Here is a 15960-nt window from a genome sequence, read left to right on the forward strand (position 1 = left end):
GACTGCTCTTTGTACTGGAGAGGGAGGGGGAGAGGAGTGGGGGGAGGGGGAGAAGGGTGGGAGGCGTGGGAGAAGAGTGGGAGGAGGGGGAGGGAAATGGGGGGCTCGGAGGAGGTGGAAATTTTTTTTATTCTCCTTTTATCAATAAAAAAAAGAAAATAAATTGTTGCATTTTGTTAAAAGGAAAACAACAAGTCAGTTTTTCCTAAGAGTCTTTCTTTCCCTTTCTTTCCCTCTGTCTTTCTTTCTTTCTTTCTTTTTTTCTTCTTTGGTATCTTAAATGTCGATGATCACAAACACTTCAGGTTTCTCTTCATTGTAGACTTGCTTCGCCGATTATGTTATTGCTTTAACTTCTGTTCCCTGAGGGTGCTTGGACAGTGAAAATTCTTCTCCCCACCCAATTGACTGTAACTTGAAATTTTTTTGGTCAATATTGAGTGTTTTCCCTTCCAGGAGTATGAAGTATTCATCAGCACTGAACTTTTAAAGTCACTCATCCAAACTTCTACTGTTTGGAGGGCTTCCACAGTGCCAGTATCTGTCATGTAACCAAACATGGCCATGGCAAACTGTTCAAATGCTTCCTCCAGGGTATCTCCCCATGCATGTAACTGGACATCAGCTGTATCATCCAAATATTGGTACTTTCGATTGACCGGATGATACTTGTCTTTGATAGCCTTCTGTTCCTCCGTCAAATTGTAATCTCTTATATCTTCCTCTTCTGGAGCCGTGATTGCAAGACTTTGGGATTCTACTTCTGCCCTTCAGCCTGTAACTGTAGCTTCATAAAAGGAATTTGGTAATGACTCTTCTGTTTCTATATTGTAAAATATATTAAAGAGTATAGGTATTAGCTCATCTTGGAAGTTCTGGTAGAATTCTACATTGAAACCATCTGGTCCTAGGCCTTTGTTGGAAGGGAGATTTTTGATTACAGTTTCTAATTTTTTGCGACTAACAGGTCTATTTAAATTGTTCACCTCATCTTGGTTTAGCTTTGGTATATGGTACTTATCTAAAAAATGCCCATTTCTTTTGCATTTTCCAGTTTTGTGGCATACAGGCTTTTGTAGTAAGATCCAATGATTCTCTGAATTTCCTCTGTTTCTGTGGTTATGTCCCACTTTTCATTTCTGATTTTATTTATTTGTGTGTTCTCTCTCTGTTGTTTAATTAGTTTGGATAGGGGTTTGTAGATCTTGATTTTCTCCAAGAACCAGCTTTTTCTTTCATTTATTCTTTGGACTGTTTTCTGTATTTCTATTTTGTTGATTTCGGCCCTCAGTTTGATTATATCGTCTTCTACTCCTTCTGGGCACATCTGCTTCTTTTTTTCTAAAGCTTTCAGGTGTGCTTTTAAGTCCCCAATGTATGCTTTCTCCATTTTCTTTAAGTGGGAACTGAGTGCAATTAATTTTCCTTTTAGCACTGCTTTTATCGTGTCCCATAGGTTTGAGTATGTTGTCTCTTTATTTTCAATAAATTCAAGGAAGACTTTAATTTCTTTTTTAATTTCTTCCGTGACCCAGGTGTGGTTCAATAGTTGACTGTCCAATTTCCATGAGTTTGTGGGATTCTGGGGTAGCATTGTTGTTGAATTCTAACCTTAATCCATGGTGATCCGGTAAGACAAAGGTGATTACTAACATTTTTTTGTAACTGTGTAAGTTTGCTTTGTTACCGTGTATGTGGTCAATTTTCGAGAATGTTCCATGAGGTGCAGAGAAGAAGGTATAGTCTTTCCTATTGGGTGGACTGTTTTATAGATGTCTTTTAAGTCCATTTGCTTCATTACCTCCAATAATTCTCTTAATTCTCTATTAGGTTTCTGTCTGATTGACCTGTCCATTGGAGAGAGAGGTGTGTTGAAGTCTCCTACTACTAGTGTGTGTGGTTTGATGTCTGCCTTGAGTTTTAGTAATATTTCTTTTATATAAGTGGGTGTTTTTATATCAGGGGCATAGATATTCAGGATTGAGACTTCATCCTGATGAATTGTTCCTGTTATGAGTATAAAGTGTCCATCTCGATCTCTTCTGAGTTTTGTTAAGTCAGTTTTAAGTCAGTTTTGTTAGAAATTAGTATGGCCACACCTGCTTTTTTCTTAGGACCATTTTCTTGAAACACCTTTTCCCAGCCCTTTACTCTGAGTAGATGCCTGTCTTTGTGGTTGAGATGTGTTTCTTGCAAACAGCAGAATGTTGGATCCTGTTTTCATATCCAATCTCTTAGCCTGTGCCTTTTTATTGGTGAATTGAGACCATTAATATTAAGTGAAATTAATGACCAGTGGTTGTTTACTCCACTTATTCTTATTGTTTTTGGTAGTAGAGTTTTTGTGTCTCCCTTTTTTGAGTTTTTCTGGTGAAGGTTGCTAGATGCCTGAGTTATTGTAGGCAGTTTTGGCATTGTTGGATTCCTTGGGTTGCAATTTTTCTTCTATTACTTTCTGTAGGGCTGGATTTGTGGCTACATATTTTTTAAATTTTTTCTTATCATGGAATGTTTTGTTTTCTCCATTGATAATGAACAATACCTTGGCTGGGTATAGTCGTTTGGGTTTGCATCCATGGTCTCTTAGTTTCTGAAGTACCTCTATCCAGTACTCTCTGGCTTTCATGGTTTCCATAGAGAATTCAGGTGTCAGTCTGATCAGTTTACCTTTATAAGTTACTTGGCCTTTTTCCTTTGCAGCTCTTAATATTCTTTCTTTAACCTGTATATTTTGTGTTTTGATTATTATATGGCGAGGGGATGTTTTTCTTTGATCCAGTCTGTTTAGTGTTCTGTATAGTTTTTGAATATTCAAAGGAATTTTTTTATTTTGGGAAAGTTTTCTCCATAATTTTGATAAAATTATGTTCTGGGCATTTGAGCTGTGACTCTTCTCCTTCTTCTATTCCTATTATTCTTAGGTTTGGTCTTTTATTGTGTCCCATATTTTCTGAATGTTTTGTGATGAGAATTTGTTGGCTTTGCTGTTTTCTTTGAGGAGTGCATTTATTTTCTCTATGGTGTCCTCAAAATCTGAGATTCTTTCTTCTATCTCTTGTATTCTATTGATTATGCTTGTTTCTGTAGACTCTGCTCGTTGACCTAGATTTTCGATATCCAGCTGGTCCTTGTTTGTGTTTTATTCCTTGTTTCCATTTCACTTTTCAATTCTTGAACTGTTTCCATTACCTGTTTGATAAATTTTTTTTTGGATTCCCAGAATATCATGTACGTATTTACTCATTTCTTCAAACTCTTTGTTATACTTCCCATCCATTTCTATAAGGGCATTTTTGTTTAAGGGACTCTATTGTTTGAATAAAATCAATTTTTTCCACTTCTTCTGTGTTAGTGTGTTCAAGTCCTTCTGTTGTAAGGTCATTGGGTTCTGATGTTTTCATGTTGTTTTTCAGATTATTGTGTGAATTCTTGCCTTGGCGCCTGCCCATCTCCTCCTATTGATGCTATCTAATGGGTCTTTTAAAACCGATCATGTTTCCCTGCTGGCCAGGGGCTCTTCTTACAAAATGCCCTTGCTCTGTGCCCTGGCTCCTGCTAGGGCCCAAGATCCCTCTCACACCTCAGAAGGGTCTTGAGGAACAGGACCAGGCTCCCTGTTTGCCAGGGACCTCGCCAACAAAAGACATACCTCTTTGATTAAATTGGAGTGGGGCGATCTGCTCTCGATGTTGCCCACTGGTCCCCGCAGCCTGCCTCTGCTGCCGCATTGGTCCCCATTGGTCAGGCAGCCTGCGGCCCACGTCTACCGGCTGCGTCTGCCACTGCCTGCCCTCATCTGCCCAACATATGGTTTCCTGTCACTTTTGGCAGATGAAGCAGGTCTATATCCTCTTTGTGACAAAGAGAGATGCTTATAGTCCCCATGTTCTGTATGCTTAAACATCTCCTTTATTGGAGCCTGTTCCAATTTAGTTTTGTAAGATCTTGAATGTTTATGGCTGCCTTAGAGAGAAGCAATACTTCTCCCATTATCTTCATGAGATCATGAGGATCTGAAGCCTCCCTTAGAGATGCATTCCTGAGGAGTAGCTTTTGGTTTCTGCTCACATTTGGAATATGAATGCTTGGACACTGTTTTGGACAAAGAGCATATTAGGCAGCCTTCATGTTCTGAATGGGAAACATGAACAACTTCTTTGTTAGAGGGGACCTGTTCCAAGTTGATTTTGGTAGATTTGAAATATCTAAGAATTCCTTGGGAAGAAGGAGAAAACCTGAGGCCCTCCTAATAAGGTTGTGAGGATCTCAAACTCCCTTTGCAGAAGTAATAGTGACGCTCTCTTTAGGCTCAGTTCTAAGCCTTGCAGCAACATTGTTAGAAACCAAATCTCTGCCCCATTTTTGAGAGAATGGTGAACTTTCAAGCTTTCATCTTCTGTTGGCACAGATTTGAGGCATGATTCTTTAGAATCAAGTTTTGATTTTGTTTTCTTTGTTTACAAATGTTTGGAACCACCTAGTCGAGAGGGAGAGCATCTTTGATATTTTGTAGGAGTGGAACAAGATTTGAAGTTCAATTCTGATGATACTTTGTTTGGAAACAATCCTAGGAGGGGTAGCAGTAGAACGTGAGTCCTTCACATATATGGAAGATGTGAGCTTACTTTTGGCAGATGTGAATTATCTTAAGGCATCCACTTCTAAAAGTAAATATCTGATACTTCATTTAATAAATGGAGCATGCTTCACTATTTTTTGGTAGAATTGGAACATCTGTGGCTTTTATTGGGATAAGAGTAATATCTCAGGCATTCTCCATGAGAAGGAATAGGAATGAATATGTCATGTGAACAAGTGGACATTCCCAAAGACACCATTAAAAAGAACATTTTCACTCCTTCTTGGGTAGATTGTATAGCCTCTCTAAGCCCCTGCGATGGTTTGGGATTTCCAAAGTTATCATAAGAACGTTTTGAGGGCTCCAGATTCTCCTGGTCATATACTGAAAGGCCTAATGTCTCAGAGCCTCTAAAAATGGTGGTAAAGTTTCTAGAGCACCTGACTAGGTTCTGAAGTCTTACAGACCTCTTTTGCTGTTGGCAAAGTTTCTGAGTTCTATGGTGTAAGGGAAGGCTGCAGAGTCTGCACCGAAGCAGGTTAATATTGTAAGGAATCTTGGAAAGTTGTTGAAGTTTCTGTAACCCATTGTAAGAACATGGTATTTCTAGAAAACTTTCGGTAATGGTGGAGTTTCTAGTGTCCCCTAATCAGAGTGAGAAAGTCCAAACGTTCCTGGATCAGATGATGAATGTCTTAAAAGATCATGGTCCAAAAAAGGGGCTGAATCCTCTAGGGATGACATAGCATTATCAGGAGATTCTTGAGCAGATGATGAATATCCAAGTGATTCCTATGCTGATATAGACAGTCCCAGAGCCTCTTGTGAATGCAAAGGATTAACTATATAGCTTTGTTGAGAGGGTGAATCTCATTGTATACCTGAATATATTTTTCTGATAACCTTGTGCTGAGGGGGGAGAATGAACAATTTCCAGATCCAGTCCCTGTGCAGGTAGAGTGGGTCTTAGAAAACCATGGTCTGGAGGAGAATGTCTCAGAGATTCTTCCAGACATATTGATAGTCCAAAAATTTCTTTTTCAGATACAGATGGTCCTATAGTACTTTGGCCAGAGAATAAAATTTTGAGAGTTTCTAGGATAGATGGAAAGGTTTATGAAATTCCTGGGTAAGAGTCTGATATATTACTAGCTTCATGGTAGATGACAAAGGTTCTGATGTCTCTAGCATAAGGGGAGCCTCTTTTAGACTCTGTACTGAAGGAGCCATATATGATAGAGCATTTTAGACAGGTGCTGATGTTTCCATTATCACCTGGGTAGAAGGTGCCTTTTCGAGAGTGCTATGGGTAGATTGTGGTGTTTCTCATGGCCCTGTGATTATTCAGATAGTACAAGATTTCCTAGATCAGTTAATGATAATTTCCTAGATCAGATAATGACTCTCCTGAATGCCTTTGTCCCAAATAAGTGCCTGAAGCCTATTTAGGTGACAAGGAAGTATCTGGAGACTCAGAAGCATTTATTGAATATGTATCTGCTGTTATAGACAATCTCAGAGCCACTTGTGAATTGAATAAATTTTGCTTAGGTTTGCTGAGAAAATGAATCTCCTTCTACACCTAAAGATACATTCTGACAACCTTGTTCTGAGAGGGAGAGTGACCCTGTCCCAGATGCAGGTGGAGTGCAACCTATGGATGCTTGGTCAGGAGGAAAAGGTCCCAGGGATTCTTCCAGAGATACTGATGGTCCTAATTTTTTTCTGAGATCCAGATGGTCCCACAGTACTTTGGCAGAGAATGAAATTTCCAGAGATTGTGAGGTAGATGGAAAAGTTTCTGAAGTTCTTGGGGAAGAGTCTGATATATTAAAAGTCTCTTTGGTAGATGACAAAAGTTCTGTTGTCTCTGGCATATGGCGAGCCTGATTTAGAGTCTAAACTGAAGGAGGCAGATGTGCTAGAGAATTTTGGGCAGGTGGTCAAGTTTCTACAATTTTTTTGGGTAGAAAATGGTATTTCTAGAGTGCTATGGGTAGATGTTGGTGTTTCTAGTGTCCCCTGTGAAGTTTCCAATAGCCCAAGATCACCTAAATCAGATAATGCTAATGATAAGGATTGCCCTGAATGCCCTTGTTCCAAACAAGTGCCTGAAGCCTCTTCAAGTGACAAGGAAGTATCTGGAGAACCATGAACATATGGTGAGTGTCCAAAACATTCTTATGCTGATATGGAATTCCTAGAGCCCCTTGAGTAGACAATACATTTCCTGGACAGTTTTGCTGCAGTGGTTTTGTGAAATCACCTTTTCCCATGAGGACATTCATTTTAATCCTTCATCTATTAATGAAATTCTATCAGTCTCCATTTGAGATGAGGCAGTTGTCACAAAGTGTTCGTCATATGGAGAAAATCCCAACGCTCCGTAGGGAATTGTTGGTGATCTCAGTATGACTTGTTCAGGTATAGAAGGGCCTGTTCACCTTTGGCAAATGTTGAAAATCTCAGTGTCTCTAAAATAGATGTCCGAGTTTCTATAGACCCTGAGAGAGATTTCAAAGTACTATATATCTCTTCATAAAATGGCAAAGGATCTGTTGTCTCTTAAGCAAATTTGAGAAGTACACAGAGGCCACTCCAAATAAGTCTGAATTTCTAGAACCCTTTAGCTAATAATGGTGGTGTTACTATAGACCTTTGGATAGACAACAGAATTTTCCTAGCACCTTATGTAGATAGTGATGTTCCTAAAGTATCTTTTGAAGACTGAAAGTCCATAATCTTATGGAATAGATGATGAATGTACAAAAGCCTCTTGGGCTAAAGAAGGGTATAGGTCCTCTTGAAAAGATATGAACATTTCTAGAGATTCTTGATCAGATTTTGAATGTCCTACAAATGTTTGTGCTGATATGGAAGTTCCGAGATCACTTTGCATGGAAAATAAATCTCCTAAACACCCTTCTTCAGACAGGGAAGAATTCAAAAGGTACTAGAAAGAATGGAAATAACTCAAGTTTTCTGGGCATTTACAAAATGTTCCAGAGGCACATCAGATACCACATGTAGTCTGGTAGTTGTAACAGTTTTGCATACACCTGGTAAAGATGATGATTATCGTTGGGAGTCCCAGGGAGTTAGCAAAAGTTCTACAGAATTTTGTGCTATGATAGAAATTATTGGAGACCATGGAACAGATTTCAAAGTTTCTACCATTTTTTGGCATGCTGGCTATATCCCTGAGACAGTGGGGTAGATGATGAATATGCTAATATACTTGTGCAGAATTGAACTGTGATAATGTATGTTGTGTATGTGAGGAAGTTCCTGAGAGCCCTTGAGCACGTAGGATGTCCTAGACTCCTTTGTGCAGATGTGGCCAGACTCTTGTGTAAATTGACAGGAACCTACAGTTTCTTGAGCACATTGAAAAGTTGCTTATCTCCCCTGGCAAAAGGAGTAAAATCCCAGAGTCTTCTGAGCAGAAGGTTCATAATATACTGAGCTTCCCACATGAGATGGGGAAGTTTCCAATGTCTCTCTTTTATGTGACATTGCCTATGATCACTATGTGTATTTTGGACTTTTCCTTGGATGTCTGCAGAAGATAGCAAAGGCCTCAGAGTTCCTTTGAGGATGCTGATGGACTCAGTGATCAGATACATTAAGTTTTAGAGGCAGATAAGCAGAGATTAGAAATGCTGGATTCTTTGGGACATGTGATGAAGGACTTCTGGGAACTTTATTAAATAGTGAAGACTATCTAGGAGATGGGACAGATAGAGAGTTTACCACAGGCTCTCTGACAGAAGACAAATGGCGGAGATTCATTTGGGCAGGTTGAGATGATTCTAGATTAACAGAGAAACAATGTAAAGGATAAAGTTCTCCTTGAGGAAAAGAAAAAAGTCACAGAGTTCCTTGTTCACACAAAGAAATTTCAAGAGGTGATCCAAAATATAGAAATGTTCAGGATATCCTGAACACGCAGAAATTTGGAACATTTCCTGAGAACCAGGGCTAGATATTCCAGTACCATTAGGAGAGTACAAAGATCCTAGTGTACTCTTTTCAGTTTGGGAAGGATTCCGTAATCCTGGGGCAGATGGATGATGCTGTAGAGAATTTTGCACAGACTGAGAAATTTTCTGAGGTTTTGGGATTAAAGAGGATGTTTCCTAGTTCCTTGATTACACAGAAATATCACTATCTCTCCATGTTAAGACACAGATAAGTCCAAAGACCCTTGGAGAAATAAAGAAGGGTCCACAGGCCTTTCTGCAACCTGACACTCACATTGAACTCTGACTAGATTGCAAGGTCTGGGTAATTTGAATAAACCTCAGAGGTTCTGTCTTTGATGCAAAAGGTCCTACAGCATGTTTTACAGATATCAAATTTCCAATTGTGCTTTTGGCAAGTAAGAGAATTTTCGAAGTGCCCTGTGAAGCATAAGAAGACTCTAAGAGTCCCTTCTGCAGATTTGAACATTTTCAGAGTTCCTTGTGATTGTGGGCATGTTCCCACCATCATTTTATCAGAACAAGAAGATGGTGGAGTTGTTTATCATGATGCAAAATACCCATATGCCCTGGTACAGCTGGAATGTTCCTTTAGTCACTTGGGTAGATGGAGAATTTGAATAAGGCCCTGGAAATGCTTTAAAGGGTGCAGAAAGTTGTAGAGTCTCTTCAGCAAATCATGCTCAATTCAGAATTTCCTCAGATGACATAACAGGTTTCGGAGGCCCATGGGCAGATTTCAAAGAACTTAGATTCCCTTGGCCAGAAGGGAAAAATTTCTGCAGACAGATCCTTTGACAGAAGTAAAAAATCATCTAGGCACTAGAGTTGGTGACAAAGCTCCTATAATGCTTGTACCACACTGAGAATTTTCAACACTCTCTCTCACATGAAAAATGCCCCAAGGTATTCTTGGATTATTGCTGTTGTCTCCAAATTTTTGAAGAATATACTGAAGGTTTTGAAGACCTTTGCATAAATGACAAAGAACTTGGGACAGGCAAAGTTACCTCTGTAGCTTTGGAGAGTACATTAGGCAATTTAGAAGGTAGCAAAGTTTCTAGAGACCATGGATTAGATAAAGGATTTTCTTGAGCACCTAGTGAAGATGATAAATGATTTATGTGCTCTAGTGAAGACAAAAATTTCCCTGAGGTTTCTGGCTAGAATTTTTATGTCCTGTAGTCCTTGTAGTCCTTGGAGTATGTTGGGTAGATGAAGAAAATTATTTAGAGTATTGGGAAGAAATTAGATGTTTGAAAGCCTATTAGAAGGTGCCAGAGTCCCTACAGTTCATTGTGTTGATATAGATAGTTTTAGAGACACTTGTTCAGATAGTGAAGATCCTAGATTCTGGTGCAGATAACAAAAATCCTACAATTCCTTGTGTAGGTAAAGAAATTACCAGCAGCCTTTGAGCAGGTGGAGAAACACTGAGATCCTTATGGGCACTTTGATTAGTCCCTAACTTAGAAGGTAGATGTCCTTCAGTGCACTGTGCCTATGTGGCCTTTACCAAAGTGGGTTCTGTATAAGGAAAAGCTTTTACAAGAATTTGAGTAGTAGGTGAAGGTTTCAGCATCACCTGCCCTTATGTGTTCACTTTAAGAGTTTCTTATGAAGATAGTCAAATTCATCATCTTTATGCAAAGATGGAGAAGGCACTAGGCTTGCTTGTGTTAGAGAGGAAAGTCCTTTTTTATTTGTTTTTATTTTTTTTTTTTGTTTTTCGAGACAGGGTTTCTCTTTTGTTTTGGAATCTGTCCTGGAACTAGCTCTGTAGACCAGGCTGGTCTTGACCTCATCGAGATCCGCCTGCCTCTGCCTCCCAAGTGCTAGGATTAAAGGTGTGCGCCACCAAGGCCCGGCTGAGAGGAAAGTCCTTGAGTCATTGGTGTTGGTGGCAATGTGCCTGTAATCATTGGGACAAATGGAGACATTCCAAAATCTTCTGGTATAGAAGACAGATGGCTATGTGTGCACTGTTCAAACTTGTATAGTCCTAACTATTTTTGGGAAGATGCTGACTGTTGTAGAGATTGTTGGTTATATGGTGAAGAAGCTAGAATTCCCTGAGTAGATATGTAAAATTGGTCATATAGAAAATGTGCTAGATCTTTGGATGTTGATAAAGAAGATTCATGAGATGGGGTGCATTGTTGTAAATTTCATATATGTCCCGAAGGAAATCACCAAGGCCCTGTAGGCCCTTTGAAAAAGGGTGATAAATCTGTGCAAAACGAGTGTTAATAGCTTACTTTGGAAAGATGCTGGTGGACTCAGAATTAATGGGGAAGATGCTGAATGTTCTACAGTCCCTGATCTGGATGAGAAAGAATCCAGAGTACCTTGCAGAGACAGAATTTTCCCAATGCTATTGATTAAACAAGCAAGTTGGTTGATTCCTTAGAGTAGTTTGAAGAGGTATATGAGCATTGGGTGAGTTCATTTAAACATCTGCCCTGCCATATCTTGAAAACACTGTTTCCTTGTCTTTGATCATGTTCTCTGGGACTTGTGCTATAAAACTCAAAAACAGACTCAACCACACACAGGCTAAACATGTACATATTGATGTACAATGGTGTGTGACATGCACACCTATGATGAAAGCACCGAGCTCCATAAAATCAGTAAAGTAGGGAATCCGTGATGTTAGCTGGAGTGTGGCAAAGACCCCACACACCCATCAAACCGCCAAATACCAGTATGATATTGATGCCTGACTCCTGTCAGGCTAGGATCCTGTCCTCCTGTAATGGGACAATTTTGGGTTCATTCATATTTACAAACTTGGTTAAAAATTTGGAGGTGTCAAACTTCCAGTCAGCATCCAGAATGTAGATCATCTGTCCCACTTCAGGTGATTTGGCTACAATGTGGGTCAGAACTTGTACCAGGGCTGCTGGTATACCCTCGCCCCTTCTTCTACTCATCCTCATTGTCACCAGTATGTGAAAAAAAAACATTTTAGTTTATTTTTTTCAGTCTTGGATACATCACAGAGACAGTATCTGCTTCATGCATGAGTGTCACCATTGATTTCCCTTTAAGAAAAAAACCCAAAAACACTCCTAATGACATCATCAGCATTAAAAAACATGTCCATGATTTCTTTGCCTTGCATTTGGTGGTGCAGGAAATTCTGCTAGTTAATCTGTGTAAGCAATGTGAATTTCCCTTTAACTAAATAGACAGAATTGACAGGCTATCTGAAACACATCAGGGAGTCACACTGTGATTGAATGGGCTAATCATCACCAGTGTGACAGTGACATATATAAGAACTCTCCTTTGTCTATAAATCTCAGAATTGTCAACATGATATGTTGTTGTCCGGATTTCTTAGGGTTTTGCCCCACTGGTGGATTCCTTGGATGTTTGCTCTGGTATGCTTACATTATTTTTTGCCAAATTTAATCAGTTTTTGCACTCTCAGCTCCACATCATTGCACTCCCCTTAGATTCTAGTTCCAGGCATTTTAGACAAATTGTGGCTGTTGCACAAGTGTCTCATGTTCTGCCTAAATGATCTGGGGTGTTATTTAGGCTGAGTTTTATCTTCCATCCCTGAGTTCATTGGCTTTCCTTGGCCATCCTTCCTGGGCCACTGCACCTAACTACTAGGGTTTTCCTCCAGTTACTTCTTCTTGCTGCTACAGCCTACACTCTCAATAATACTGTGACGGTGTTTCTATAGTAAATATTCTTCAAAGGATAAGATAAATTTCAATATCACAATCCATCTGTTTTTATCTTATTTAAAGACACACATATAGTTAATGCACACACACTCAATTTAAGGGGCCATTCTGGGGTTAGCAAGAGGCTTATCTCTAGAGGGTTTACCAGAAGGCCATGGGGTAACCCCAACAAGGACTTTGGGCAGGTGATGAGAGGGAGCCTGACTGTGCCATATCCCTAGGCACTATAGGTGCCTTGTCCCATAGTCAGACTGATGACTATATTGAATATCACCATAGAACTTTTGTTCAGCAAAGGATGGAGATAAAGACCAGGACCCACATCAAAAAACTAGACTGATCCTCAAAGATCCAGCTGAAGAGCAGAATGAGGGAGAATATGAGCCAGGAAGTTAGGAATGCAAGGGCTTGTTCCACCCACTGAGACACTGTGCTGGAGCTAATAGGAGCTCAACAAAACCAGCTGGACTGGGAATGAAAGAGCATGGGATCAAACTGGAAGCTCTGAATGTGGCTGACAATTGGTGCAGACTGAGATCCCAATGATATTGGCACTGGGATTTGTCTGCACTGCATATACAGGCTTTTTGTGATCCTATTCTATGGGGATGCATATCTTCCTAAATCTGGATGAAGGGGGGGCATGGACTTCCCACAGGTCAAGGTACTCTGACCTCTATTAAGACTGAAGTTTGAGTGGAGAGGCTTAGTGGGGGAGTGAAAAGAAAGTGGGAGGAAGAAAGGAAGTGGAAAATTTGAAATTTATTATTTATAAAGTAATAAAAAATCAATAGAAGATAACCACTAGTGAGATGGGAGCTAGAAAAAAAAACATTCATGTGGTTTGTTGATTCAGACACCAAAGACTTTTTCAGAAAAAAAAAAAGATAGAGGGATTGTGCTGCTTGGGCAAAAGTGTGACTCAAGTAATAGGGAAGATTAGTGGGGTTTATATTTTGAGTCTCCAGGGGGCTGTATGAGCAGCTTTTTAGGAGCTGTATGCTGGATGTTTCGGTGGGTAAATGGGGAAGAAATGAGCCTTCGAGGGGTTTTATGACATAAGTAGAACCTTGGTATTGTCACAAAGCCTTGGTTTGGGATTGCAACACTGATCCACATGAAGCACTAGTCTTCCATGAAGATGGGCTTACTATCCTCACAGTAGCTGAGGAGGTCAGTTCAGCTCTTTGGCTTCACAACTTTTCAACAGGCTTTTGGTACCTGAACATTTCCAGAAGCTGGAATCTGGAGAGCTATGACATTTTCTTTTGGTAAATATGTTTAGGAAGCAACTGGGCCCTCTTTAGTCCCATAAAGTTTTCCTTCAAATCTCCTGTGGGTCCACCATTTATGTTGTTACCAGCAGCTATATTTGATAGCTGTGCGGATGGTGAATGCCAGCTTTTCTTCCCACTTTATCTTTGCTAACAATATCAAATACATCAATCCACTAAAATGGCAAAGCTCGTCTTTGTTCATATGTGTTTTAAAAGATATAATTATTTCTATGGTGTTTTGCCCAGACCAATGAGAAATTGTTGAAATTGTTGCAGTGGGTCTCACAGTACTCACTTCTCTAATGAAGACACAGAATGGCTTTATGTAATAAACCTGGGTCTGCATCAGGAGATACAATACAGAGAGCCAGTGGACAGGAGTGCTATGACCTTTTTCAGAAGGTTTTGGATTCAGCCACATAATTGATAGATTGAGGGTGCAGGAGAGGTGTGGCTGTCCTTCGAATTCTTTGCCATCTGTTCAGATTTTTCTTACTTTGGGGATTGACATACCTTTTCCTCTCATTGACTTAGTCAGAAAGTAGATTTCTCAGCAGAGTTCACTTGCCTTTGGCAGCAGGAATATGTCTCTGAGACTGATATACTGAGCTATAGAGAATAGTTTGCTAATTTTCCTATTAATTTCTTGAGACAAAATTACATTTAGGTATCCAAACCTGTTCAACACTGTCTTTGTCACATGCCCAAAAAGTTCTTCCAGAAAAGAGACTTGACCTCACATCCTCCCCTTCTTATCATTGCAGGCACTCGTGATGTAGGCAATTACTCTGTGTCTTATTAAGCAGAAGAGTTCTTCCAGCCTGAAGAGTGGGCTCCTATGAATACCAAGCACATAAAGATAGCCAAGAGACAGCAGACCAGTAGTTCTGTGGCCTACCTCAGTAAGTCTACCACCATGATGAAGATGCCTCTTAGTATGAGATGCATCCCACCTCTCCAAAAGAGGAATTGGCCATCTCTCCAGAAGCAAAAACTGAGTAGGCCTTTTGAGGCCCTGGAGAATATTGTTGGCCACAGAATATCTCATGGCTGGAAGGAAGCCAATGAACCAATCAACCAGTGGAAAGCCAACATTCTAGATCAACTGCCAAATAATCCCTCTCTCTATTTGTTGAAGTATGATGGGATTGATTTTGTCTATGGATTGGAGATTCACAGCGATGAAATGAATTTAAACCTTAAGATCCTGCCTAATAATGTGCCATTCCCTCAGGTTACAGACACTCATCTCTCAAACACCATAGTTGGCAGAGCAGTGAAACATACATTCATGGGCACAAATTGCTCTAAGCATGACTGGAAGGGGATGGTCCTAGAGAAGGTGCCAATCATGAATACCTGGTTCTATATTACCTACAAGAAAGATCCAGTCTTGTACATTCACCACCTCCTGGACAACTACCGTGATGGCAACTTCCACATCATGCCAGGCTCTACAGGGGAGTGGAGTAGGGTGGTTTCAGATGAGGTGCACACCATGAAGACCTGTTTCTACATTGTCAACAAGAATGATCCAGTCCTGTACCTTTACCACCATCTAGATGACTACATTAAATGCAACCTCCACATCATACCAGAATTACTTTGGAATTAGGCAGGGATTCCTTGGAGGGCAAAAGTGTGCAGTACAACAAAAAAGATGGAACCCCAGAGATAGGTAAAATTACTTACCAAGTTCCCAACAAACCTTCCATGTATTTCATCAAGTTTGAATATGACTTCTATATCTATGTCTATGATTCGGTGAAGATCTATTAAAGTAAAATTTACAAATATTGGGGGGCAAACTTAAAACTGTGTTTGCGGAATTTTTTTTCAGAGATTCCTCAGGTCTTCTCTTAATACTAATATCTTTTCCAATGGAATTTTCTTGATCTAAATATAAAAATTAGTGAAGATGTTGTGTTGTTTGGTCAATAATGGATTGTGTGTGGTGGATGGGACATCACAGAAAGACATGCCACAAAACAAAACAGGATTTAAATAGTCTTTTCTCCTTGGAGAAGAATGACTGGAAATGTGTGGTTGGGAAGAGGACAAGATTGCTGTTTAGGAAGCAGTGGAGAGGGGCCAAAAAGATGTAGAATCTCCTGGAGAAATAAAGCTGAGGGAAAAGCATGTCATATGGAAAGATGTGACAGATATCACAGAGAGGTGTTGGGACTTAAGAGGATTGATCAGTTAGGGACACAAATGTATATTCAGAATCAGAGAAAATTAGGTTTTATTTGATTAATGATTTAATTCTTACCTGATGTAAGTCCCTGGGTGTTTGATCTCCACTGGAGCATTCTGAGTGACCAGGATCCTCCTGCTTAGAGAAAAGTGTCTCCTTTCAGTGGCTGTTCTGCAATGTGTTAGACCTCAAGCTACCTACTTCCTTTTGCCAGGATTCT

The 15960-nt window shown here is 39.9% G+C and overlaps 1 protein-coding gene and 1 pseudogene across 1 annotated transcript; one reads left to right on the top strand and one right to left on the bottom strand.

Moving 5' to 3' along the window:
- Positions 1 to 258: 258 nt before the first annotated feature.
- On the bottom strand, positions 259 to 769 carry LOC142842001 (protein archease pseudogene; annotated as a pseudogene).
- A 13612-nt stretch (positions 770 to 14381) lies between these two features.
- LOC142842047 (spindlin-2-like) lies at positions 14382 to 15322 on the top strand. The gene is made up of 3 exons (XM_075959027.1): positions 14382 to 15020; positions 15072 to 15085; positions 15163 to 15322. Exons 1-3 carry the CDS (start codon positions 14382 to 14384, stop codon positions 15320 to 15322), a joined length of 813 nt encoding a protein of 270 aa, XP_075815142.1.
- The last annotated feature ends 638 nt before the right edge of the window (positions 15323 to 15960 follow it).

Source organism: Microtus pennsylvanicus, chromosome Y (genome assembly GCF_037038515.1).
Source record: "Microtus pennsylvanicus isolate mMicPen1 chromosome Y, mMicPen1.hap1, whole genome shotgun sequence".
Taxonomy (NCBI): domain Eukaryota; kingdom Metazoa; phylum Chordata; class Mammalia; order Rodentia; family Cricetidae; genus Microtus; species Microtus pennsylvanicus.

Bases quoted from the DNA above. Each gene is read 5' to 3' on its own strand.
- LOC142842047 (XM_075959027.1), top strand. From the start codon at position 14,382: ATGAATACCAAGCACATAAAGATAGCCAAGAGACAGCAGACCAGTAGT.